The sequence below is a fragment of the Aspergillus japonicus genome (assembly GCF_003184785.1).
Source record: "Aspergillus japonicus CBS 114.51 unplaced genomic scaffold BO86scaffold_2, whole genome shotgun sequence".
Taxonomy (NCBI): Eukaryota; Fungi; Ascomycota; class Eurotiomycetes; order Eurotiales; family Aspergillaceae; genus Aspergillus; species Aspergillus japonicus.
In genome coordinates this window covers 1,328,839-1,354,901 of record NW_020291639.1, presented here as the reverse complement: position 1 = coordinate 1,354,901, position 26,063 = coordinate 1,328,839, and the positions used below count along the sequence as shown (strand labels likewise).

The 26,063-nt window shown below is 55.6% G+C and overlaps 9 protein-coding genes across 9 annotated transcripts; 6 read left to right on the top strand and 3 right to left on the bottom strand.

Moving 5' to 3' along the window:
• Positions 1-124: 124 nt before the first annotated feature.
• BO86DRAFT_385185 (uncharacterized protein) lies at positions 125-1,695 on the bottom strand. Its single transcript, XM_025671050.1, has 2 exons — positions 1,285-1,695; positions 125-1,213 (listed from the first exon to the last, which is right to left on the bottom strand). Exons 1-2 carry the CDS (start codon positions 1,327-1,329, stop codon positions 281-283), a joined length of 978 nt encoding a protein of 325 aa, XP_025533096.1. The 5' UTR covers positions 1,330-1,695; the 3' UTR covers positions 125-280.
• Positions 1,696-1,951: 256 nt separating this feature from the next.
• BO86DRAFT_80408 (transcription factor TFIIIC subunit TFC6) lies at positions 1,952-4,893 on the top strand. The gene is made up of 2 exons (XM_025677699.1): positions 1,952-3,678; positions 3,739-4,893. Exons 1-2 carry the CDS (start codon positions 2,175-2,177, stop codon positions 4,587-4,589), a joined length of 2,355 nt encoding a protein of 784 aa, XP_025533095.1. The 5' UTR covers positions 1,952-2,174; the 3' UTR covers positions 4,590-4,893.
• A 1,250-nt stretch (positions 4,894-6,143) lies between these two features.
• Positions 6,144-7,130, top strand: BO86DRAFT_80393 (uncharacterized protein). The gene has a single exon (XM_025677698.1). It carries the CDS (start codon positions 6,238-6,240, stop codon positions 7,036-7,038), a length of 801 nt encoding a protein of 266 aa, XP_025533094.1. The 5' UTR covers positions 6,144-6,237; the 3' UTR covers positions 7,039-7,130.
• A 492-nt stretch (positions 7,131-7,622) lies between these two features.
• BO86DRAFT_352555 (vacuolar protein sorting-associated protein VPS35) lies at positions 7,623-11,182 on the top strand. Its single transcript, XM_025669490.1, has 4 exons — positions 7,623-8,050; positions 8,179-9,781; positions 9,835-10,383; positions 10,451-11,182. Exons 1-4 carry the CDS (start codon positions 7,914-7,916, stop codon positions 10,766-10,768), a joined length of 2,607 nt encoding a protein of 868 aa, XP_025533093.1. The 5' UTR covers positions 7,623-7,913; the 3' UTR covers positions 10,769-11,182.
• A 1,271-nt stretch (positions 11,183-12,453) lies between these two features.
• On the bottom strand, positions 12,454-16,263 carry BO86DRAFT_415133 (putative stress response protein Nst1; the record flags this gene model as incomplete). Its single annotated transcript, XM_025674885.1, has 4 exons — positions 12,454-12,971; positions 13,026-13,139; positions 13,192-15,081; positions 15,150-16,263. The coding sequence occupies 4 exons, from the start codon at positions 16,261-16,263 to the stop codon at positions 12,454-12,456; spliced, it is 3,636 nt and encodes a 1,211-aa protein (XP_025533092.1).
• Positions 16,264-17,670: 1,407 nt separating this feature from the next.
• Positions 17,671-19,666, bottom strand: BO86DRAFT_301618 (amino acid transporter; the record flags this gene model as incomplete). Its single annotated transcript, XM_025667499.1, has 7 exons — positions 17,671-17,832; positions 17,888-18,166; positions 18,230-19,048; positions 19,101-19,239; positions 19,298-19,337; positions 19,392-19,423; positions 19,479-19,666. 7 exons carry the CDS (start codon positions 19,664-19,666, stop codon positions 17,671-17,673), a joined length of 1,659 nt encoding a protein of 552 aa, XP_025533091.1.
• Positions 19,667-20,079: 413 nt separating this feature from the next.
• BO86DRAFT_375119 (haloacid dehalogenase-like hydrolase) lies at positions 20,080-20,850 on the top strand (the record flags this gene model as incomplete). The annotated part of the gene is made up of 2 exons (XM_025670468.1): positions 20,080-20,675; positions 20,730-20,850. 2 exons carry the CDS (start codon positions 20,080-20,082, stop codon positions 20,848-20,850), a joined length of 717 nt encoding a protein of 238 aa, XP_025533090.1.
• A 556-nt stretch (positions 20,851-21,406) lies between these two features.
• Positions 21,407-22,890, top strand: BO86DRAFT_385177 (FAD-dependent oxidoreductase). Its single transcript, XM_025671049.1, has 2 exons — positions 21,407-21,440; positions 21,495-22,890. The coding sequence occupies exons 1-2, from the start codon at positions 21,423-21,425 to the stop codon at positions 22,737-22,739; spliced, it is 1,263 nt and encodes a 420-aa protein (XP_025533089.1). The 5' UTR covers positions 21,407-21,422; the 3' UTR covers positions 22,740-22,890.
• A 1,688-nt stretch (positions 22,891-24,578) lies between these two features.
• rho2 (putative Rho GTPase Rho 2) lies at positions 24,579-25,844 on the top strand. The gene is made up of 5 exons (XM_025677697.1): positions 24,579-24,818; positions 25,054-25,132; positions 25,214-25,219; positions 25,291-25,482; positions 25,551-25,844. Exons 1-5 carry the CDS (start codon positions 24,778-24,780, stop codon positions 25,836-25,838), a joined length of 606 nt encoding a protein of 201 aa, XP_025533088.1. The 5' UTR covers positions 24,579-24,777; the 3' UTR covers positions 25,839-25,844.
• The last annotated feature ends 219 nt before the right edge of the window (positions 25,845-26,063 follow it).

The window sequence follows — 26,063 nt, the reverse complement described above, 5'->3', positions numbered from 1 at the left end:
AGATCTCACACAAAATGGGCTTTGTGGGGGATTGTTCGGTATTGAGGGGGTGGGCGCTTTGTTTCTCGACCGAATCTGTTTTTGGGGGTTGCTGCAATTGACTTGGACTTGTTTTACCATCTATCATCTAACTATACCCTCCGTTGTCTTTTCTTGTCCGTGAAAATCCCCCGTTGTTGTTCTTGCTCTCTTCTAGTATGTACATTTTTAGGGACTTCTCCTCCCCTCCTTGGCTCTTGGCCGAATGGAAGATATTGGTGCAGATAACTCTCCACGGCGTTCAGGTTTGCTTCTCAACTCTCTCCAAGAACAGACTGACCCGATGCACCAGCTCCTCCTGCCCCACGTCACTCACATTATGACTCGCCCCCTCAATGGCTGCACTCCCCTCATCATCCCAGAGATCTTGGCCCCCAACATTCACGGCCTGTCTCCACCTCCCCATCAACCCCGGCACATCCACCCAGGGGGGCAGATACTCGTCCGCCCCCGAGAACAGAACCATCAACCTCCCTTTCAGAAGCCCCCTCTCGGTCACCTTCCCGAACGTCGCCGCGAGGCTCTCATCGCCCAGATCCGAACTGAACAGATCATCCGCGCTCGGCCGCTGGGGACTGTCGGGACTCGCCAGGCTCCAGAACCGCTGCGCCGTGACCGGCGTGTTCTCGGGGAGGCCCACGCGGGCGAGCAAGTCCATGGGCAGGAGGAAGGTGGCGGGCCCGGAGCGCGCCATCTGCACGAGCTGCTCGTAGGCGCCCCGCACTTCATTCTGCTTCAAGGTGTCGGCGTCCTGGATCTTGACCAGCAGCGCCTCGCGATCCGAGACGGGCGCCTGCATGATCGCCCCATCGACCGCCGGCCGGGTTGGGGGATGCGAGTGCAGGTAGTGCAGGACGTCCTGGCTGCCCGTCGAGTGGCCCATGAGGACGATCTTGCCGGCGGCCTTGTGCGGCAGCCGCGTGCGGATGAACTCGATGCACTGGGCGATCTCGGCTACGTCCATGTCCAGGCTGCCCGTGCCGAAGCCGCTGTAGGAGCTGCTGAGGAGGAGGTTGAACACGCTCCAGGTGCTTGTTGGTGGCAGGGCCTGCGCGAGGGTGCGCACGTAGGGCACCGTGTGCAGGCCGTCGGTGAGGCCGCCGATGAAGAGGAGGGTGTTGGGTTTGGGGTCGTTAGTGGGGGTCGTGAATTCGAAGGCGACGAGGTGGGGGGCCTTTGTGTGGTGCGTGCGGTGTTAGGTTGGGAGGTTTTGGGGGAGGGGTTGGGAGGTTAGGGTGGACGTACGTATTCGTGGAGGATGCCGGGGGGTGAGTGGTTTGGGGAAGACATTGTGAATGTGTGTGTGCGCTGCCTGGTTGATGGCGGGTGAATTGTAGGATTGTTTGGTGGTGAGGTCGGTTCACAATGGGGAGCTCACGAGTAGTTGGAGGACTTATCGTTATCGACGGAGGACGAGCCGGTGGTGATGCGGTCACTGGGCCAGGGCCAGGGCCAGGGCCAGGGCGCAGGGCGGGGTTCCAGCCCCGATTCGGGTGGAAGGTCGGAGCTGTCAGTTCGGATTGCGATCCAGTGCATTAGTTCAGTGTAGAGCCAGTCATTGTTAACTGACCTGACTGGGCAATGGCGGGGTACAGTACACCTCTGTCTCATTACATTTCGCCTTTATCATCCAACAGTTCCCATACCTGAAATCCCATATCCCCTATTTATACTGAGAACGTATGTTCAATGATCCCCCAAACTCCAACTTCTACTCAAAGTCAAGCTCTCCCCGCCAAGCCCTCTAACCCAATCAGGTAACCAGCATTGCTCGCGGCGCCGAGCTCGATTCATCCGGCGCATATTTTCTCGTCTGTCCACTGTAAAACAACAAACTCACCTTCACTTCAACTGATGACCCCGAATAACGAAACATACCCCCCCGCAATGATTTCCCGTCTTCTATAACATACTTGGCGACCATCCCAGGCACAGCAAACCCCCCTCAGCCGTGACTTGGCCCGGGGATCCGCGATGCGACGACCCGACTGAAAGGACTTTCAGAAGATCTGACCTGACCTTACTACTATATCCTCGCAGAGCTACCCTTACTACTACCGACCTGCCTGTCTGCCTGCCTGCATATCTACCTACTTCATCTAAGTCGACTCGACCCCCTCATCACACACAGAATAATGACCCGTGCCCGCCGGTCCAATCGCACCTCCGGTGCCCGAACTAAATATATAGAGGACCCATTCGTGGCCGCCGGCGTTAGCGATGACGACCACGACCGGGAGGACCAACATGATGATCATGATGACAACGATGACGCCTCGGTAGCAGCGGCGTCGCAGAAGCAGAAGAACCAGAACAAGAACAAGAGCAAGGGGAAAGCAAAGAGTACACGCGCGTTCGCGGCCGTGAACGATAAATCCTCCGATGAGGACTTTGAGATGCCGGATGCTGGGGATTTTGAGGACGATGATGATGATGATGACGAGGAGTTCCAGGATGAAGAAGAGGCGGAGGACGCGGTCGAGGAGGACGAGGAGGATGGCAGCGAAGCTGGAGGCAATGCTGGTGGTGCGAGGACTACTGGTGCTTCTTCCCGCCGGAAGTCACGCAAAGTTGGTACCTCCGGTGCCGGGTTTGCTACTCCTGCTGCTGCTGCTGCTGCTGCTGCTGCCGCCGCAAACTCCAGAACACCGAAGCGACGGCATCCGGATGGCAGTCTGCTGCTGACTGGCGATACGACGCATTCGCGCGGCTCGTTTAACCCCCTTGAACATGTGGGCAAGGCGGTCCATCTGCGGGTCATGTTCGGGACGGACAATCGCGATCTGTTGGCGATGATCTACGCGCGCGAGCGGTGGGGGGCCGGGGTGGATTCGACGTTTCCGACGCGCGAGGCGCTGGAGCGGGCGATGGAGGGCGCCGACTATGGGTATGGGTTGACGTTTGGGGTCGAGCCCGAGGACCTCAGGTTGGAGAGCGCCCGCGGCTGGGACTGGTACTATCGCGACGGGGTCCGCGAGCGGTTCCGCCAGCGGCAGCGCCTGGCCAAGATCGGGGAGGCGGCCGCGCGCCGCAAGTATCTGGCCCGGTCGCGCGGGGATCATACCGTTCTCCTCGGGCCGGTGGATGATCAGAAGGAGTTCACGCTGGGTCAGCATGCGGTGCTCGATTTCGGCGAGGCGTGGGCCAGCAAGGCCAAGGCGGGGTCCGGTCGGAACAAGGTCCGCGAGGGATGGCTTCTGAACTTCGGGAGCAAAGTGCAATGTCTGGCCTGGGCGCCGAATCAGTCGGGGCGGACGCAGTATCTGGCCGTCGTGGCCCCGATTCTGCCGGACCAGAAGGCCAAGGTCCCCGATCCGCTGAAGGATCAGGCCGCCCCGGCCTTCCGACCCTCGGCGCCCTATCCCTGCGCTCTGCAGATCTGGGCGTTCCAGGCTCAAGAATCCGAGACCCTGGCGCGGAAGATCGATCTGGGCTTCCGGCCACATTTGCGCCTGGCGCTGTGTACGGACTGGGGCGATTTGCGGCGCTTGGCCTGGTGTCCTATGCCGCGCCGTCCTCGCGACGAAGACGCCGAGGACGAGCGCGAGAGCTTGGGCCTTCTGGCGGGCATCTGGACCGATGGTTATGTGCGGGTCATCGACGTAAAAGTCGGCCGCGATACCAAGAAGGCTGAATTCGGTAGGTTCCTTGCTCTCTATCCTTCTGGTGGTTGTCGGTATACTGACTCCCCCCTCCTAGACCAGGTACAGTCCACGATCTTCGAGGCGAAGCCGCCATCGACTGTATGTACATGCGTGACATGGCTCTCGCCAAGCGATATCGCCGTCGGTTGTGCCAACGGCTATGTCGTGATCTGGAGTATCGCGCCGTCTTCGAACTCGTCATCGAGTCCCGCCCCTTACTTCTACCAAGCACTCCACTCCACCTGGGTTCTCAACATCTCATCAGCCTACCCTACATATCCCCATCTGATAGCCACCACGTCCATGGACGGCGACACCAGGCTTACGTCGGTCGTCGACCCGCCCAAGGACCAGGTGTATACGAATCGTATGCGGGTGGGCTCGACGCATCTCTCGTACTGCCCGCCGCTGCAGTCGTTCCTCTCCAGCGACGAGAACGACTTCGCCCGTCTTCTCGCCGTGCGGCGGTTCTACACCTCGACCGCAGTCGCCCGACTGCCAAGCCCCATCTCGGCGCTGGCGCCGTGCAGCTACTGGCATCCCAGCGTACTGTTTGGCTGCGTGGGCGGCACGGTGCAAGCCACCAACCCGCTTCGCCGCGTGCTGCATTCCAAAGAGAAGCAGTGGCAACAGAACTGGTTCCAGCATGAATGGGTGCGTGGCCCGCACGACACCGGCACGGGAGTCAGTCGCTTCTACGACGGATACCGCGCCGAGAGTGTCAGCCTGCTGCGCAACCTGATCGGTGATCGCAAGCTGGTCAACGGGATGGCGATGATCACCATCTACGAGGAGGAAACGCATGTTACTGCGCTCTCGTGGAACCCCAACCAAGCGTGTGCCGGATGGGCCGCCGCGGGCTTGGGATGTGGCTTGGTCCGCGTCGAGGACCTGATTCTGTCTTGAGGGTAGTTTGAATTCACTACGAGAGTCAGTTCATCCCTTTCGCAAAGGGCTTTCGCAAAGGAGTCAGTCTTCGTCAACCGACGAGGAGCCGCACTCGGATCCGAGGAGGACACCGCCTCGTGGGGACCGTTCATCCGGACGGTCGCATTACGTAGACCATGCCGAGCCGAGCTCTGCACATATCGGGCGTGCATGCAAACGACACGGAATCTTGCATGGGAGTTCACTCTGCGCCTACCGCTATCTACAGGCGGATCGACAAGTCGCGCATCAATTACCGTCACGACTTGAGCCACCATGGCTACAAATGTTAATCCATGCCCGCAGAGCTAAACTGCATATTACGCAAGATAGGTACAGGCTATAAATGGAACAACAGACCAGCACTATACATCAAGACCCTACCTCGATAGTACAGTTGTACTTCCACCAGACCCACTCAGCCAGGCTGATCTGCTCGTCTAGTTGTGCGGGTATGTGCCCTTTGACCAGGGTTACATAGTAGCCGATGTACTATGTACGGTAGACCACCTTCCTGTATACTGTGCATGGCGTCCCTGGTCATGTGTGGGTCAATGTCAGTGTTCTAATTGGGACATCCTGATGGATGAGAGTGATGATCAAGACACCGCCTCTATCAAGAATAGAAATATCAACACACAATCGCATCACCCGGTTGATCAGCGCCCGGAGAAGCGAAGTACTCATTTCTCATGACGTAGAAGATGAGATCTACATAAGAGAAGATGCTGGAGAGACGGCATAGTAGAGGAGACAGTTTAGCGATAGAGGCGGTGATAGTGGTATGAGGGAATCTGGACTGTGATCAACATTGTGTAACTGTGAGTTGTTGCTTGTACTGTAGTATGTCGGTGGTGAACAAGGTGATCAACCGTTCTGGAGCGGCAGATCCTCGGCCCACCGCCCGCCAACTGTCGAATAACAACGTCATCTGCCACAGCCGCCCGTGCCCACTGCCCAGCCACATCAAAATCGCTCTTCACTTTCTATACAGCATCCAGCATCCAGCAGATCGAATTGTTCGGTTCGTGCTGTGCTGTAGCCAAAACTACTCTGAGAGACCTCTGGAATTGTATGTGCCCTGCCAAGATTCATCTGACTCGTACTAGTCGTACTAGAATTAAACGGGGTGCAGGGTCAATTGCCAATCGCCCAAAACCCACGGGGCTGGCAATGAGGGCTCCATTTCCCACTTTCCCAGCCTCCTTTGACAGCAACGAGGATGCGCCAGCCTGCACTTTAATCTCCCGCCCACTGGGCCCCGCGTGCCGTCTATGATGGAATAAAGATCTAATTCTCTGGGTCCAGGTGGATCTCCTTTTTTGTTTTCTGTTTCTTTTTTTTGTTTTTCTTCTTCTATTTTCTATGTTGTTTAGGCTACCAACTTCGGTTCCTGGGCCCCTGGTGGATCGATCGGTGTGTGTATCTACGGCTTCCATCCAAGTGATAAATGAATCGGTTCCCTCGAGCTTTGGCTTCTAGCTCTCGTCTAGTCCAAGCCATTGAGATTCCAGTGTAAGACATTCAGTGTCTTTGATATCTAAAGCAGAAACGTCTTTGTGCCTCTTCCTCCCTCTGTTCAATTTCTTCAACCACAGCCAACATCAAACCTCCACATCACACCAACATGTATACTGCCGCTTTGCTTCTCGCTCTCTCCCTCACTGCCCAGTCAGTGCCGGTCTTTCCTTCCCAAGCAAACGAAACCATTGCTCGCAGGAATGAACTGCCCTACAAGGTCGTCGACGTCGCCGGCACTGCCGCTCCCACCGTCGAGACAATCACCGCCACGCCCTCGCCGCCAGTGACGGTGACCGTCACTGAATATCCTTCCTCCACGCCAGCACTGGAGCCTTTCTCTTTCTCCTCCTGGAGCGTCGGTTCCCGGGTGACAGACATCCCCCACCCGGGGCCACAGTTTGCGGCGCGGGCACTCAACAGCACAGAGAACAACCACCGTCGCCATGAGCACGCCAACACCACCCTCACCGAAACCCCTGCCAGCCAGGATTCCACCACAGTGGCCAAGCGCAGCAACGACACGCTGCCCCGTTCCTTGGACAAGCACAACGGGACCGAGCATGAGCAAGACCATCACGCCGAGCACAAGGACGAAGACATGTCCGCCAAGGCTCTGACCCAGCGCGCCCTCACCGGCACCGAAGCAGCCACCAAGCACACCGGCAGCAGCGCCAATGAGACCCAGCCGGCCCGCGTTGATATTGCGCCTGAGCATGCGGCCGCCTTCGCGCGGCGTGCACTCACCACCGACGCCAAGCACATCTCTCAGAGCTCCAACAACACCGCGGAGCAGTCCGATGCTACCAAGCGCGCACTCAACACCACCGAGGCTGCTACCAAGCCCTTCGCCCGAAGCGTGAACGGCACCTCTGTGCACGCTCGGAACGTGACTGCAGGTGACTATTGAGCCCTTTATGAGATATCTCTCCTTCTTGGCTTTTTCTCTCAGTAAGTTTATGGCTATTTACGACTGGTGCGATCCAATACGATCACGACGATACACGGTACACGGCAAGCAAGCGTTCTTTTGGGATTTATGGGTATATGGTCCCGGATTTTATGTGTCATGACTGGCATGACGATCGTTAGTTATGAGGATTGGCATATCTGGGGCGTTGCGGCTGTTATGGTTTTACGGTATGTGTTTTGGCGGTAACTTGATGATTCCTACTGTACTGTACTTGCTTCTTTCGGTCACTTGCATTTTGTTAGATGTGGGGTGGAGCAGTACAGTCATGCGCTGGTAGATAGATAGTTTTGGGTTCAATTGGGGTCAATAGAATGGACTTGGTTTATCCATGATCATTGCCTAGAGTGAGTAGATGAGGAGGGACGATATAGAGACCTTTGGCGGATGCATTGATCAAACCAATGATAAGCCCAGAGTGGTTAGCTTGCCTCGTGCCCCCGTGACGTACGATCCCGCCGGGCGGTTCGTTTACATAACCCGAGCCCAGCCCATTCATTTACTGACTGACTGACTTACTGTCCCGGACAGTCTCCCAGTCCAGTCCTGATCGCATGTCCGCATTCACATTCACCTCCCCCGGCTTTTGGCTCATCTCCACCCTCGATTCTCCTGTCTATCGACCGGGAGCCGTCTAATCTCGTGTACTCCCCTTCGCGCATCTAACGAACCCACTATCTCCGTCATTGAGACCCTTGCTCCGGCCTCCCCTCCCCCTTTCCGGCCAGGTGTTTACCGCTCCGACTTTCTGAAGACCAACTCGACTCTCCCCCCTCCTTCCCTCACGCCTCCCCCATCCACACAGAACAACAAACATGGCTACCCCGGTAGCACCCCCCGAAGACCAGACTCGTCTCCTCGAGGAGGCATTGGGCGTGGTGCGTCAACAGTCGCAGATGATGCGGAAATGTCTAGAGACCCCCGGCAAATTAATGGATGCGCTGAAATGCGGGTGAGCTCCCCTCCTCCCCAGGCAGCAATGGGAACACCAATTGGACATGCGAACCCCCAGGCACCGCGCAACACGCACAAGAAGACAACAAGCTGCCTCAGTTCTAATCTTTTTTTCTTCTCTACAAGGTCGACATTAGTTTCCGAGCTCCGCACCCCTAGTCTCGGCCCCAAGCAATACTACGAGTTATATATGGCGGTCTTCGACGCCCTGCGACACCTCTCCGTATACCTGAAAGAGAACCACCCGGTCAACCACCTGGCCGACCTGTACGAGCTCGTCCAATACGCCGGCAACATCATCCCGCGCCTCTACCTCATGATCACCGTCGGGACGGTGTACATGTCCGTGGAGGACGCCCCCGTCAAGGAGATCATGAAGGACATGATGGAGATGAGCCGCGGCGTGCAGCACCCCATCCGCGGCCTGTTCCTGCGGTACTACCTGTCCGGCCAGGCGCGGGACCACCTGCCGACGGGCGCCGGCGACGGGCCCGAAGGCAACCTGCAGGACTCGATCAACTTCGTCCTGACCAACTTCGTGGAGATGAACAAGCTGTGGGTGCGGCTGCAGCACCAGGGCCCGTCCCGCGAGCGCGAGAAGCGCATGCAGGAGCGCCGCGAGCTGGAGCTGCTGGTCGGCAGCAACGTGGTGCGCCTCAGTCAGCTGGTCGACCTCGAGGGCTACAAGTCCGGGATCCTGCAGGCGCTGCTGGAACAGGTCGTGCAGTGTCGGGATGTCTTGGCGCAGGAGTATCTGCTGGAAGTGATCACCAAGGTCTTCCCGGACGAGTTCCATCTGCACACCTTGGACCTCTTGCTCTCGGCGATCTCGCGGCTCAACCCGCATGTGGACCTGAAGAAGATCGTCATCGGTTTGATGGACCGTCTGTCGAGTTATGCTGCCCGCGAGAGAGAGGCTTCTGCGGACCCGGAGGCACGGAAGTTGAAGGAGGAAGAGGCTGTTACCAAGTTGCTCGAGAATCTCAAGGTGTCCGAAGAGAAAGAGACGAAGGCGGACGAGCCGGCGACCGACGCAGAGGCAGCCCCGGAGAATGGTGTCGAGCAGACCAAGAAGGACAGCGAAACGGCGGAGGAAGGAGAGCAGAAATCAGCTAATGGCGATGCAAATGCACCGGAGGCCATCCCTGCCGATGTCAAGCTGTATGCCATTTTCTACGAGCAAGTGGTCAACTTGATCAAGAGCCGCGGTCTTCCTATCCAAGACACCATGGCGCTGCTTCTTTCGCTGGCCAACCTCGCGCTCAACACGTATCCCGACCACTTGGAATACGTCGACCAGGTCCTTGACTTCGCGACGAAAGAGACCGCCGCTTATACCGACCACGCCGACCTGCACTCCGCGCCCACGCAACAAAATCTCCTGCAACTTCTCACCGCCCCTCTCCGCTCTTACGTTTCGATCTTCACGGCCTTGGCCTTGCCTCATTACCTCCCACTTCTGACCACCCAGTCTTACCCGACGCGGCGATCGGTCGCGGGCGAGATCGCTCGCAGCCTCCTCAAGAACGGAACCCCGATCACCACCACAGAGAACCTCGACCGTGTTCTGCAGGCCTTACGAGTCTTGATCAAGGAGGGGACCCAGCAGTCCATGGGCTACCCTGGGTCTCAGCGACGAGGCGAGACGGAGGAGACCATTGAGGAGCAAGGGTGGCTTGCGAGATTGGTACATCTGATCAAGGCGGACGACAACGACACGCAGCTGAAGGTTTGTCCCTCGTTTCCTCTCTTCTCCTAACAGTGCCCTAATGCATCTTGCAGCTGCTTCAAGCGACCCGAAAAGCTTACCTCGACGGCAACGAGCGCATCCGCTACACCACACCGGCTCTTATCACCTCTTCGATACGCCTGGCGCGTAAACTCAAGGCACGCGAGCACTACGATGACAACTGGCAGTCGCAGTCTTCGGCGCTCTACCGCTTCATGCACCAGTGCGTCAACAACCTCTACCAACGCGTGAACCCCGGATGCGCGGACCTAGCGCTGCGGCTGTTTGTGATGTGCGGTGAGGTGGCCGACCAGACGGGCTTCGAGGAGTTCAGCTATGAGTTCTTTGCCCAGGCGTTCACGATCTACGAGGACTCCATCAGCGACTCCCGCGCTCAGTTCCAGGCCGTCTGCATCATTGCCGGCGCGCTGCACGGCACGCGGGGATTCTCGAAGGAGAACTACGACACGCTCATCACCAAGGCGGCGCTGCACGGCAGCAAGCTGCTCAAGAAGCCCGATCAGTGCCGCGCGGTATATCTGGCCAGCCATCTCTGGTGGGTGGTGGAGAACCCGCAACGGGGCGAGGAGGACCCGAAGAACGTACGTTTGCCTGCGCTGACTCCTGTCTTGTCCCAAATAACGAACCAACTAACTGAGAATCATACAGCTCTACCGCGACGGCAAGCGCGTCCTCGAATGCCTGCAACGGGCCCTCCGCGTCGCCGACGCCTGCATGGACACGGCCGTGTCCGTGGAACTCTTCGTCGAGATCCTGAACCGCTACGTGTACTATTTCGACCAGCAGAACGAAACCGTGACCACCAAGTACCTGAACGGGCTGATCGAGCTCATCCACTCCAACCTCCAGACCGACAAGGACGAGCCCAACCCCAGCCTCGAAGGCCCCAAGCGCCACTTCCAACGCACACTGGAATACATCCGGTCACGGGATTACGAGGGCGTAGTCACGGAACCGAGGCAGTAGGGGGGGAAGGAGTATGATGACCTGTATGAATGAGAGACGCGCATATTTTATTCTGATTCTGATTCAAAGCCTTGATTCAACTTTAAACCACCGACTTTTTCTTTCCTGGTACAATTCTCTCTTTCTCTTATTCGAACCTTTTTTTTCTTGTTTTCTTCTTAGCATCCTGCGTCTACTTTCTTCGTCTACAAGATTATCTATCTATGCCTGGAAGATTCCCGTTTTCGTACTTTGAATTTGGTTTCTGTGGTTGAAAATACGGAATGGGGGAGGGGAAGGGGGATTGTTCTTCGATCGCGTGTATCATCATCATCATCATCAACGACAAGAACAGGGTATATCGTCGTCGTATCTATCTATCTACCTTATCTATTATCCATCGATAACATCATCAATCGATTATCCTGGTGCTGGGAATGCCCTGTACTACAAATCCATCATCCTTGTACTGTACTATACTATACTGTACTGTACTGTACATCTCTCTCTCGATGCCCATCCTAAAAGCCGAGAATCAACTAGCAGGGGACAGACATCCTACCTTCTCCCTCTTCCCTCGCTTGACAGGTAGGGAAGGGAGTCAAGTACGGGGCCAGGCACGGCGGGTGGATCGATCCCCCGACTGGCCCCTGGATTGTCCACCCATAGCAGAAGGCTACCCATTGTTAGCTAGCTACCTTCCTACAGACCGATCTACGGACTGATTTACAGATCAACCTCCAGATCAACCTCCAGATCAACCTCCAGATCAACCTACAGATCAACCTACAGACCAACCTACAGACCAACCTTCCTACAGACCTACATAAGACAGACCTCCCATCCCATCCCTCAATCCTCCTACAACTACCCCACAATCCAAACAAAATAAGCAAGCAAGCAAGCAAACAAGCAAACAAGCAAACAAGCAAGCAAACATGCGGGACTATATTCCCTAGTAGCATCCCATACCACTGCCACCACTGCCACCACTGCACAGAACCTCCCCTCCCAGTATGCATGCAGTAATGACGACTACACGGCGCAGCATCCACAGCACAGCAGCATCGAACCCATCCCCCTACACACAGCACACACATACCTACACACATACATACACATACAGGATCAAGATCTGAAGATCGGATCGGAGTTCCAATCGCACTCGAAACAAGCGATTCATTCATTAATGGGTCATTTAATGGTTTGGGTTGGATTATCAGTTCCCATTATACAGGACCCGGAATCGGAGCCGCATCGGGACTGGAAGAGGGAGAGGGAGAGGGAGAGGGAGCGAGAGATAGAGGATGTGATATGATCTCATCTGATAAGACAATGGCACGGCACGGCACGGCACAGGGTTGGGTTTGATGGGGAAGGGGTTTATTCCATCGTAACAAAGAATCCGGTCAAGTGTGTGTGTGTGTGTGTCCAGCTGGGATAAAGTAAGACAGAAGAAGGGTTGGAACCACAGAGAAGAAAAAAAAAATCATGACGGGTTGGAAACACACGACGCTTTACGTGAATCACTCCAGTGAACAAGTCATGAGGATGGATGATGCAAATGAGGTACAGTACGGAGTATCGGACAGGTTCGAAAACACACACACACACACACACACACAAAAAAAAACGCCTGTCGTCTTGTCTTGCCCACAAACATACAGCACGACAAGAAAGTTCCCGAACAGAAAACACAAAACGCCCTAGAACCCGGTCCCGGTCGGAGGGGAGGTGTATTGCCGTAGCACCGAGGGAGGGTTATTCGTCCCAATCCCGATCCCAGTCCCCGGCCCCGTCCCCGTCCCGCTGAATGCTGCGGCCGGGACACTGCTGCTGGGGATGGGACTGCCAATCTCGCCGGGGACAATGCTACCCCTGTGACCTGAGGCGGCACTGTTGGTGTCCGGTTCGAATTTGACATACTCCCCCGTCTCGTCGCTCTTGATCGAGAACGACCCGCCGCCATTTTGCGTGTTGCCTTCCGTGTCGCAGATGTCGAGGATCTCCTTCAACGAGATCGCGGTCTCCGTCGGGGATTGGAGCTGCTCCACTTGTCGCAGGACGACGTTCACGTCGTGGTAGCCGCCTGCGCCCTTGGAGGGACTCATCATGTTGAGCTGCTTACAAGCTTGAATCACCAGCAGTCGGATCGTCACGGGTCGCGAGGTGTGCGCGCGATGATGCACGGCGGGCCCGAACGCATTGCTAGACCATCCGCTCCCTAGTTATCATGTCAGCATATACTCACGACACGCACACATTCTTCGAAACATACCAGGTCCCGTTCCCCATGTCGGACCCCCGGGGAAGGGCGAGGTGCCGAAAGGTATTTGTGACCCCCACGTACCCCCAAGGCTAGGGCTGACCGGGAAAGCACTGTGCTTGGCAACTGTGACATCAATCAGCATACGAGAAGAACATCAACCCACTAGGATACGTACTGAGAGGGTCTGGGAACAGCGACGGGGCCGCAAAGCTAGCTCGAGTTGGCCCGGGCAGGGAACCCGGAAGTGTTGCCCCTGGAAGTGACTGGGACAGGTGCGACGCGAACGGAATGTCCGTATCGTCTAGGAGCGCACTGCTGCCAAGCTGCGCACTCAGATCGTCCACATCATGCTGACTGCGACGGGGATTGTTCGGGTCTTGTTGCGTGCTGGAAGGGCGTTTGATGGGGCTGGGACGGGTGATAGGAGACGGTTGGGCATGCGCTTCAAGAGGTGATCGCTCAAACGAGCTGGACGGCTGTCGGGAGTGAGCATGCGACAGTCCGCTCGCCTGCCCAGAGAATGCACTGGCCATGGGCTGTGGACTATGGAATGGCAGTCCGTGCCCGGGGTCGAGTGGGAATCCTCGTCCAGGGGGAATAGGGCGAGAGCCGTTCATCCCAATAGGAATCGGGATTCCGTTGGGCGCTGGGAATCCTCGCAGCTGATTGAGAAGCGGTCCTGAGTGTGGCGGATACGTAGGTAGCTCATGGCCGATAGGAGCTCTAGAAACCAGGCCCAAGCCAGGCGGATGGGATGGCGAGAATCCGGGCGGATGGGATCGACCTAAAGATCCTAGAGGTGACAAGGGGGTGGACGGTTGGGGATGATGAAGCATAGGCTGCGGTCCATGGCCTTGCTTGGACGTAACGCTTGAGGCCCCGGACGACTGAGACGGCGCCATCGAACGAGGGGAGATGGAGACCTGTGATGGTTCGGTGCTAGCCGGCTGGGACCGAGGCGACGAGCTGTGGGAGCCCTGCTGGGACGTTTGCCGGGGCCTGGAAGGAGTGGGCGCCTGGGGGACTACTGGGGCAGTCGTTGAGAAGTGTGGCGACTGGAACTGGCCCGGGCCCAGCCCTTGGGGGTGGTTCACGTTTGCGGAGAGAGGCATCAGCCCGGGGTGCGAGGTGCGTTTGGCGTGCTGGGCGTCGCTGGCTGCGACGTTCCGAAGTTGCTCCTCCCGAACCTTGCGCTCTCGTTCCTCCTTGACCAGCTTCTCCCGCAGTTCGCGCTCCTCGCGTTCCTTTTGCCGTGCTTCCTCGCGCCGCTTCTTCTCTTGCTCCTTCTGCTCCCGCTGCTTGCGTTCCGCCTCAGCTTGTCGTTCACGTTCCTCGCGCAGTCGTCGTTGCTTTTCGGCCTCTTTGCGGGCACGTTCCGCTTCCTGGGCCTTCCGCTCCGCCTCGCGCTTCTTCCGTTGCTCTTCACGTTTCTTTCGCTGTTCCTCGAGCTTCTTCTCCTGCTCCGCCTTGGCAGCCGCCTCCTCCGCAGCCTTCTCGGCCTCTCTGCGTGCCTTTTCCTCCTCCTTGGCCAGCTTCTGCAGCCGCTTCCTCTCCTTGCGCTTCTCGGCCTCGCGAGCCTTCTTGGCGTTTCGTTGCTCATTCCGCGATTCCTCCTCCATCAGCTCCTCAATCAGTTTCTGCTGACGCTGTTCCGCGACCTTTTCTCGGTAGGCCGTCAGCACGCGCTGCTCGAACATGCGCGCGGCAAAGATCTGGAACATTCGCCGGCCCTCCTCCATGCGTTGCTCTTCCGTCATCGCATCCTGCAGGCAACTGTCAGCTTTCACGGCATCAATACCCAGCCAATGCCCGGAGCAGACCATTTCATCTTCCTCGTAATCTTCTTCTTCTTGACTATCGTAATCTTCATCCTCTTCGTCGTCATAGTCTTCATCATCCAGGGGCCCGTGATTGTGACCGCTATGGAGGGTTTGATGTGCTGCCGCGATGCCATACTGTGTGTCCTCTTCCCGCTGCATTCGACGCTCGGCCAGTTGTTCCATCATATCAATGAAATGCTTCCCATCGTTCTTCAGCAGATCGTCTGCAACCGTAAGGATCCCGTCTAGAAAAGGATCACAACCAAATCAGCATCAACCCAGACAGATCCCAAGCGCTCGTAATTGTCCTTACCTTTAACAGTCAGACTATTCCCAAAGGCGAAGAAATCCGCGCGAGCCGCACGGGTTTCTTCGTCTTCGTATTCGTCGTCGCTGTACGGTTCCTCGTCCTCGTCGTCCTCGTCGTACTCCTCCTCTTCCAAGTCTTCGTCATCCTCCGGCAGCTCATGGATCCGGCCCCGGGAAGGGTGGTATTGGCCTTGAGTGCGCGTATGTTGACCAGGCGACCGTAAGGGAGGGTGGTATAGCCGAGGGGGCGGGATCATTGGGGCTCCCTTTTCGAACGACCCTTGGTTGTTGTTGGCGTACTGTTCCAGCTCCTCGTAGTAAGCGTCGTAGAGCACTTCCAACTCCTCTTCGATGGCCGTCCGTTTCCTCCCGCACACGGTGCAGCTGCACGAGTGTTTCTGCTGCTCCTTCATCTTCTTCAGCACCGCGTCCTTCTCCACCTTGACCAGCTGTCGCCGTTCCTCCTCGCCCAACTCCAGCCAGAAGGTCTTAATGTTCTCGCGTTCTTCCTGCGTGGAGGTGTTCCAGATACTGCGGTCTTTGGTCGACTTCAGGATGGTGTGCGATCCGAGGTGCGGGGGTAGCGGCGGGGGGAGAGAATGCGACAGGGAGATCGATGGGGTCGACAGCGGGGTGGAACTTTCGTCGCCATGCGCCTGCGAGCCCGCCCGGCTTTTCTTGCCTTTCTTCTTCTTCGACTTCCGGGTTACTGTTGCCGCCGCCGCCGCCGCCGCCGCCGCGGGTTGCTGACCGTCACCATCTTGTCCGTTCACCGAGTCTCCGAGGGAATGCGACTGCGCCCGGTCGTGTTGGTGGTCGTGCTCGTCGTCCTCGTGGTAGACGTCGCCGTTCGGAGCCGGTTCGTCGATCTCATGTTCATCGGACAGCTGGCCATCTGGGTTGGTCGGACTGGAGCCGTTCTGCTCGAAGCCGTGTTCGTTGCCAAGCTGACGCTCCGCGGCCAGTCGGGCCGCCTGCTTCTGCCTGCGTTTCTGCTTTTTGCGATTTACTGACACGGGCTTCAAGTCTGCGGGGGAGAGTTGACGAGGGTCGGAGGGCGCATGGGCATCGCCATTCGCGGCGTGTGCAGGGATGGTCGTGGATGCCGACTCGGACATGGCGGGACCGGAACTCGATCGAAGCGGTTGCGGCGGTGCCATGGTGAGGTGGGTTGCTTAGGTTGTGTTCTGACGCCGACGGAGCACAGGAAGGGGGGAGAGGAGGCGTAGATTCAGGGTTTGGAATGGTTTCCCTAGCTAGTCACCATGCTGTTTCGACGATTCCCGGAGGCGGGGGGTAAAAAGTCAGCGAAAGGGTCCGCAAGCGCAGGAAGGCAGGAAACGGAGAAAGAGGAAGGGAGCACACGAAGGCTCACCGGAAAGTCGTCGGGCGATAGTTGACTAAAGAAAGAAGGTGATAGTAAGGCAGAGAATCGAGTAGAGCCCGGTTGGAGAGGAGTGTGTTGATGGACGCGACAGTTGGGAGGTGGAGAGAAGAGGCGCGCAAGGTGAATGGATTGGAGAATTGGAATTGGGTAGGCTCGGACAACGGACAACGACAAACGGGGAGCCAGGGCGGAGAGGGGTGGAAAGGTGGAAAGGTGGAAAGGTGGAAAGGACCCGGGCCGCACGAGCAGTCGTCAACTGGGAGGGGAAGGAAGCGCGCACCGGCGGTCGCGATACTAGGTAGGCGATTGAGAACAGACAGGAGTGAAAGCGGGGATCAGCAGGCGGAAAGTACGAAAAGTACGTCAGTACGTCAGTACATCAAGAGAGGAGAAGTAATAAGGTAAGTAGTCATGGAGGAGGAGGAGGAGTGAGGGCACATCGGCGATACGCGCAAGATTGAATTGATTGAATTGATTGATGTGGTCCCGGAACAAACGTTGGCCTCTGGATGGCTGCCCTGCCGCTGGATTAGCCGCCGCAAGCGAGTCTCGCTGCCTCGCCGCCTGGCCGCCTGGCAGCCTGACTCTTCTCCTGCCTATGTATAGCGTTTGAACAACCTACTTCCAACATCATATCATCCTGTTTTTCCGACTAAATTGACTCAGGCGAACCTGCGATCTCCCCCAAACAGGCTCTGTCTGGTCTCACAACTTCTGCCCACCACACAGACCGCCTGAATCTTACGCCCGCCAGCAGACCCGGTCTTAGCACCTTGCTTAAGCGGCTACTAGCTCGGCGTGTATTCGCGGGAAACATGCCGAGAAAGAGAGGGGTTGGTGCTGCTGGCAGTGGTTCTGTCAGCCAAGGCACATGAACAGGCTGCCATACACCCCTTTCCTCCCTCGGCGTGGGCTGACCATGCAGCATTTCAACCTAGCTCGCAGTTCCCCTGCCTTTGGGATGGTAGATTTGCCGACTTTACTTCAATTGACTTACAGTAGGACAGAGTTGTTCAAATCCTTTCATTCATCCGATGTGTCATCTACACTTGGTCCACACTAATACCCATTATATTATCTAACACGTGCTTTGGATTCAAAGTTCCCTGCAGTCAGAAAACTTCCAGTGGAAAACAAGCTAACCAAAGATCAAGTTTTTGATCTGCTGCATCATCCCTGTGTCTTCACAATGATCCCGCTCATACCCCACCGCAGCCCTAGCCCGGTCTTCTTCATCGAAAGCCTGAGCCGCCGTGAAGTCCATCTCAGTCGGCTGGACAAGCTTTGAACGATAGTAAATCTAGGAAGGATTAACAACCGCATTGTATGGTTGGCGATCGACTGGGAGGGCTTACCTTGTAACCAAAATAGTCCATGAAGAACAACGGCGCAGCAATGTACGTGGAAAACCAGGACTTGGCGGATCCCTTCTCACCAAAGGGGAAGCAGGCCAGATAGAACTCGCAGCCTGCAATGAAGAGAACAATCACCAGCGCGAAGTACTGCAGGTAGGGGGCTGCGGGCGCTCGGAAGGATAGCGACTGGGTGCTGATGCCCTGCGCCGCGAGGCCTCGTCGGAATTGGATGTGCGAGATGAAGATGCTGGACCATTGGAACAGGGTTGAGACTGACACCTGGACGATGTTAGTTCAAAGAAGTTGAAAACAAGCACGTTCATGGAGATGCAGGTTTCGCACCAATGATGAAAACCAACTGTATACCACAGCACCCGTATCGTTGCAGTTCAGGTAGGCTAAGCCTCCTCCGAGGGCGGTGCTGATGGCCAGTGATACATATGGTCGCCCGGCAGAGTCTTTCCGTCCGAACACGCTATGGATGATCTTCATGTCCGACAAAGCTGTCAGACTTCGGCTGGCGATATACGTGCTGGTGATCCCACAGCTGATCACCGTCAGAAAGATGAAGCCGTTGATGATATGAGCCAGCCACATCACACCTGCACGCTCGATGGCAATGACAAAGGGACTTCCGAGTGTGCCGCTGCCGTTGACCAGGTCCTCGTCATTGTACGGCACGCACATGCCCATGAGCCAGATGTTGACGACGAAGAAGGCGAACATGCGCCAGAAGACCGGATAGACGGTTTTCTTGATGGTCCGGCGAGGATCCCGTGCCTCGCCGGCAATCACAGCGATATGTTCTCCGCCGCCAAAGCTGAACAGGGCTTGCACAAAGGCCTTGGAAATCCCCTTGATCCCATTGTTGAGAGCACCGGGACTCCGCCAGTAGCGGAATTCAATCGCACCATGCGTGGCTGGAATCCCACCGGAGGTCATGATGATCATAAAGAAGATCATGACTATGATGGCGAGACATTTGACAAACGACATGACATACTCGACGTGGCCGTAGAGCCGAACCCCGAATGAGTTGGCCAAGGCAATAACGACCAGGAAAATCGTGATGTATGCTGCCAGGGGAACGACCTGGGTCTGCGGCCAAAACTCGAGCACGGACACTGCCGCGGTGATCTCAGCGGGGATACAGATCACCCACTATCCATGGTTAGGTGTATCGATGGTTATGCCCGTGGAGATGAAGGCTTACAGAGAACCAGAAGTTGATCCCCACTGCAAATCCAAACGCAGGCTCCACGTACTCGATGCATTGTCGGATAAATCCACCATGGACAGGTTTGTATGTTGTCATCTCTCCCACCGAGATATACTGCAGGTAAACGACCATCCTGTTGGCGGTGAGTGGTTAGGTCGTGAACGCGGCAACATCTTTTGTTGTGGACTTACGCAGTGATAGTATAGGCAATGGCAATACCACCCGGGCCCGCTACATTTGATGGTCAGGTCCGTAGGTCGTGCTCAGGGCTGGAGACCATCTCACCATACTTGAGGGCTGTGCCTGTACCGACCCATCTGACACATTATGAGACTTGTTTTCGTAGCACAATAGGAGGAAAATTCGACATACAAGCCAGTCCCAATGCCTGCCCCGAAGGTCATCATCATGATTTGGCGACGGCCCAGCGATCGATGATAGCCAACATCTTCGTTGGCTCCCAGGAGCTCTGTTGTGCCTTTCTCAAAGTCATCACTTTGCTCAAGATTAGCGATGATCTCCACAGTGTGTGGTTTCGCGGCCGTTTTTTTCGTCGTCATGGCTGTTGGCGTCTCGTTTGCTGCCGGTTTGATGAGAATGAGTCACTTGAAATGCCCTGCCACATCTTATATCTCCTGCTGTAGATAGCACCGTAGAGATACCATTGGTCGTTATGCACCCATATCTAATCAATTCGGCGTGAAGCCATATACAACAAGATAAGACTGGGACGATAGCTGAGTTGCAATCCACGGCGCAGACAGCCAGTCATAGGTCTTCGGATCTCACATCCTGGCTTCTCCTCACTTGGGTGCGTCAGGCCAAGTAGAGCAAGAGTGGGGTGCTGAGGAGTCCAAGACTAGTCACGACCACATTCGAGCATATAAGAGACGATATGAACTCTCATCTGGTCCCAGCCAAAGACCTTACGTCCCAACCAACAAGCATAATTCTCGGGTCTCGAAACATCACCATGTCTAGCAGTAAGAACGTGGTCTTCGACATCGTGGGCACTCTAGTGTCGTATGATGTCCTATTCGACGCGATCGACGAGCAGATGGGCGACCGACTCCGAGCGGAGGGCATCAAGCCGACGCTGCTGGGGTACACTTGGATCGAAGTGGCAGAGCGAGAATACACCTATCTTAGCATCAGTGGCCAGTATAAACCCTTTGCGACCTGCTTTGAGCTGCTGTTCTGGCGCATGCTGCACATGGCAGGCATCGCCGAGCCCCGAAGCTTCGCCACGGAGAAGGACCTCGAGTTCATCATGGAAAGATATGCCAAATTGGGACTGCGACCGGGCGCAGTAGAATGCATCACCAAACTGCGCGATGCCGGCTACACGGTTTGGGCCTTCACAGCTGGGGACCTGGCGAGAGTGGGGGGCTACTTCGCAGAGGCTGGTCTCGAATGGCCCGCAGAGAATCTGCTGTCCTGCGATACCCAGGGGATAGGAAAGCCTGATCTGCAAGCGTACCAGCCGCTCCTCAAGCAACTATCACAGAATGGACGGCCATGGTTCGCTGCCGGTCATATGTGGGACGTTTCGGCGGCTCGCTGTGCGGGGTGAGTGGTGCAGCATCCCAACCGGATTCCGAGGCTGCTAACACGTCTTGACAGTTACAAATCCGCTTATTGTTCTATTTGGGAGAGGGAGCCGATCACTGAGTTGTTTGGAGATATGGATGTCATGGCAGAGACGCTTCCCGAGATGGCTGATAAGATCATTGCAGCACAGTGACTTGAAGACGCTGTTGATTTCACGATAACAGTGTCGTGGTGGGTCAGTCATGTTGGAGACGCTGCATGTTTCGGCGAATTAAGAGTCACTCAAGCCGTACAAGAAGTTAAAGATAAGAATAGTAGATCCTTATCTCGACAGAGCCACGGCAGTTCCGGAGTGCTTGTTCGAGCGTGAAGTTAGCTATTATGGACAGATCTGCAAGGATTATTCCATGGGTCAGTGCAAAGCCTTGATCACTATTCATTGTCTCGTAGCGATATGACTTGTAAGTCAGGTGCTCTCGTAAATGGTGTAGGTTTCATTGTATCTTAGTCATGTCAGCATGCTCAGCAGAAAGATCCATGCACTGGAACACTCGGTAACTCAAGCGTATAGAATTGAATTGCGGGTAAGATCTCCAGGCTTGCTCCCTACCCCAGACACTGGCAATGCACTGTAAGAGCTAACCCCTTTGGGGCATTACCCTCCGCGGAACCCCCGCGGAGCACCATGCCCGCTTGTCTATAAAACCAGGCAACAGCCTCTCCTGGATTGCGTTCATTACATACCAAACAAGTCATCATATAATCATGCCTGTTGTCAAGAAGGTGAGTGATACTTCACACAGTGTTAGTGAGTGCTACTGACACATATCTGCCTAGGCCATAATCATCGGCGCGGGCCCGGCTGGACTTGCTGCTGCACTCAAATTACATCGCGAGAACAACATCCATGTTACAGTGTACGAGCTACGACCTGAGCCAACTACGATTGGTGGGGCCATAGGCATATTTGCCAACGGCTTGCGTCTACTTCATCGTTTGGGTCTACACGACGCCCTCCTTGCCCGCGGCTCTTCCGTCGACAGATTCCAACTGCAATCACTGCAACACGGCAGCATCGGCAGTACTGATATCTCAGCCTGGGCGGCAGAAAGGACCGGCTTTGGATATCTGCGCATTCTCCGGCGGGACCTACAGAGCGTGTTGTTGGCTGCCGTCCATGAGGAGCAGATTCCGGTCCATTTCGACATACGACTGACCTCGATCACGGAGGATGCATCCAGCGTGACAGTAACCTTCTCCGATGGCTCGACCGAGACAGCCGACATACTGATTGGATGTGATGGCATCCATTCCAGCGTGAGACGGTTGCACGTGGACCCGCCCATGAAGCCCGAATACTCCGGGATTGCGGGTAGCGGTTCGATTATCTCGACGGCTGGTCTACCGGAGAAGCTTAAATCGTCGGCCAACATCATCCCCACCACCGCGGGGTTTATGGCAACGTTTCCGTGTAGTGCGTCCGGGGACCAGCTGTTCTGGCTGTTTTCGCGGGAGACGCCCATTCCGTACTCTGAGTCCGGTAACGAGCGGGACGGGTGGGAAGAGCGACGTCAACAAGAGATGGAGATGTTCAAGGCCACAATCAGAGCAGTGTCGAAGCCAGCTCGAGGCGAATGGCAAGGGATCCTGACTGAGTTGATGGACCGCATGGAGTTTATTGGATTCTATCCGGTTTTCAGACTCCCGCTGGGTGGGAAATGGTATACATCTCGGACAGTCCTGCTTGGGGACGCAGCGCATGCAATGCAGCCTCACGCAGGGCAAGGAGTATCCATGGCATTGGAAGATGTATTCTTGCTCTCACGGGTGCTGCAAGAGCAGGACTGGAGCTTGGACGATGCGTTTGCCCGATACGAAGCCATTCGTCGACCGCGGGTCAACGAGATCTATCAACTGGCGGCCAAGAATGGGCAAGGCCGGAAAGCCATGAACCCGTGGGCGTTGTGGCTGAAAGAAAACGTTATGTGGGCTGGTCTGAGCCTGTATCGTATTCTGGGGTTGGAGTCGTGGGGCTTGGGCCAGAAACACCTCGTTTACGACGTTGATGCGGTGGAGCTCTGAGCGAGTAGTTGCAGGTCCGCAGTGGTGTGTTTTCTTCGGTATCCAATGAGTCATGGGCATGGAATTAGCGGGATTTGGATTGCTTGGTATCTCTCGTCTCATTGGAGTCGGTAGCAGCGTTGATTGTTAGTTGGCCAGTGATTTAAGCATATCGTATAAGTTGATTAAGTTGGGAAGTCCTGAGATTTGTAAGGAGGGATGCCGGGAAAGATGCGATGGTGCTGCGGTGTCCATGGAAACATCCAGCCCGCCGCCCTTTCCGGCGCCCATTAGGTAAATCAGTTACAGTCTGAAACTATGAAATGACAGGCCAGGCACCAAATTCGGGGTTGGTGGGCCGCAAGATGTCAAGTCAAGTCCAGAATGTCACGGTCCGCAGTTGACCATCATGGACGAGGAAGGAGGCATGCACAGGATTGAGATAGAGTTGTTTAGTTGGCTGCTTAGGGATGACGAGGGGATAAGTTGGAGATGATGATGACACTGTACTGTATAGGTAGACTACATACGGAGACACCGTACAGTACAGGGTTCGGAGTGAGGAGGATTGTCCGACAGGGGACAGTGGAGTCCACATGTCTCTGATCACGAACCGCCTCTCAAGCTCTCCCGAGCTGTTGTGGTCTTGATTGACGGATTCCCAGTTAGTTGTGTTGCTGCTGCTGCTGCTGCTGCTGCTGGTACTGGGATAAGCACCACGGAAATGTCCGTGTTTATTTTTTCTTTTCCTCTTTCTTTAGCACGGAGACATCGGTTCTCCCTCCCTAGCGACCAATAGAGTAACCTATAAATATCGAGCTGCACGATCATCCAATGGTCAATTGCGGAAGCCCCTGCTCTGGGCTCCTTTTTATTTTTTTATTTTTTTTTTGCATCCGGGCGGCAATGATAATAGTAGCCATGATTATCGCCCATTTCTGGCCTGCACTGTCTGAGACAAATCTCTAACCTTAGTAACAAACGGCCGTGCGGTGACGATTCTTCAGCTGTGCCATCCCACTAGGTCGATCTCCTCCTTCCATTCAGAGGTTTGATTACTATGGAGTATGAGAGGGGGGCAGGAGGAGGGGGCCCGGGGAGGGGCGTGGAGGGAGAAAGTGGTGCTGGTGCTTCGGCCGGGCTGGAATTTTCTTTTGAGGCATTCGATGGATTTCCACTTGACAAGAAGAGTGACTAGACTAGTAGCTGATGGGATAGTGGGAATCAATCAATGAATCAGTCCATCCATGATATATACTACCTCGTTTTCTCACCCGTGGGATACTTTCCTCAACCAGTCATAATTCGAGGTTTCTTCCGTGACCGCATTCGGGCCCGAGAAGGTGAGTTACTTGTGAGATTACATGGGATTACATGGGATTACAATCATTACAATCGTTTCTTACCCGTCAGCCTCATTTGGATGGGCGACCGCCTTCCAGAACCAATCTTGATATGTCTGTTTGATTGTCTGTCTTGTCTACTCCGTACTCTCTGTGCTTTGCTTTGCTTTTGCTCTTCCAGTTCACTGCTCCGATTGCTCTGTTGTCCTCCGTACCTATTCTCGCTCTTCTTACTTACTCTTACGTCCTCTCTCTCTTTTCTCCTTCTCCCTCGTTCCTCTTCCTCTCCTCTTCTATATCTTCCCTTCCCAGTATAATGACCTTTTCCTCTTCCTCCACCATTTTATCTCATACTTAGGGGGAGGGGACATTGACCAATCTGATTTCACTTTCTTTCCCCTCCCATCCACTGCATCTTACTTCCCCCCTCCCCAATCAATCTTGAACGAAACATTCGCCATCTTACACTCACACTTACACTTACACATCTGAACTACCGAAATTTAGTTCACGGCCTCCGACCACTCCGTCACTGCCTCCAGCTTGCTGCCTGCCTGGGGGGTTTTGTTCCGTTCCGGGTTCCCGCGCCAGGGCTCGTCAGCGCGCCCTCGCATTGATTTCCCGTTGCTCATCCCGTCCATTCCTCGCCTGCAACTCCGTTCGTCCAGGGGATCGACTTTAAAGATTCCCACTTTTTTTTTTTCTCTTTGGAAATCATGGCGCAACAACAACAACAAAATGACAATGTGATGCGAAGGTACGTGCGGCAGAGTCGCCTTTAATCTATTTCGGTCGTCCCTACTTGAACCTGCCTCCCCTCATCCCCTCTTCCTCTCTTCCCCCCTCTCACCTCCGCCCGAAACGGGTGGTGCCTGGAGATCCCCCGGGATCCGCCCATGTCCCATCCCCATTCTGCGGTGGCGGCCACCATGAAGTTACCACGCTGCACCCTGACATTTGAGGTTCGCCTGAGTTTCTAACAACTAGGACAGAAAGCTGGTGATTATCGGGGATGGTGCCTGTGGGAAAACCAGTTTGCTCAGCGTCTTCACGCTGGGCTACTTTCCAACGGTATGTTGTTGTCCCCCCCCCCCCCTCTTACACGGCGAACCTTTCAAAGGATGATGTCACTGACTGATTTGTCTCATGCAGCATTATGTATGTATTGTCTCTCCCCGTCGCTCTTTGTGTCTGCAACAATTTCCTGACCGGCGCATGATTCAACCTAGGTGCCAACGGTCTTCGAGAACTACGTAACAGATTGCCGCGTGGACGGTCGGTCGGTTCAATTGGCTCTGTGGGATACTGCTGGTCAGGAAGACTACGAACGGCTGCGTCCGCTGGCCTACTCAAAGGCGCATGTGATTCTGATCGGCTTTTCGGTGGATACGCCGGATTCGCTGGAGAACGTCAAACACAAGGTTCGTGGCCATGCTATTTTGGGGAGCAGAATCCTAAACGGGGCGCTGACAGGGCTACTACGGTGCAGTGGATCGAAGAGGCGAACGAACGATGTCCCGGCGTGCCCATCATCCTGGTCGGGTTGAAGAAGGATCTCCGAGAGGACCCCCTGGCGGTCGAGGAGATGCGCAAGAAGTCGCTGAAGTTCGTCACGTCCAAGGAAGGAAGCGACATCGGCACCCAGATCGGCGCCCGCAAGTACTTGGAGTGCTCCTCCTTGACGGGGGAGGGGGTCGACGACGTGTTCGAGGCCGCCACCCGGGCCGCTCTGCTGACGTTCGACAAGCGCAAGAGCTCCTGCTGCATTGTGCTATGATTTTCTTTCCCTTATAAAATAGGGATCTTTTTTCTCGTATTGTATGTTTGGGGGAAGGATGTCCTTGTTTCAGCGAACATATTGCATGCATGCCAGCCCGTCCGCACGACCGAGATTGATTCTTCGCTTTTGTGTGTTGTGTTGCATCTTTGTTGAGCCATTTTCCACCGTTCGGAGAGCCATGAGCATGGCATGTGCATATTGTGGGGGGGGATTGACTGGGGG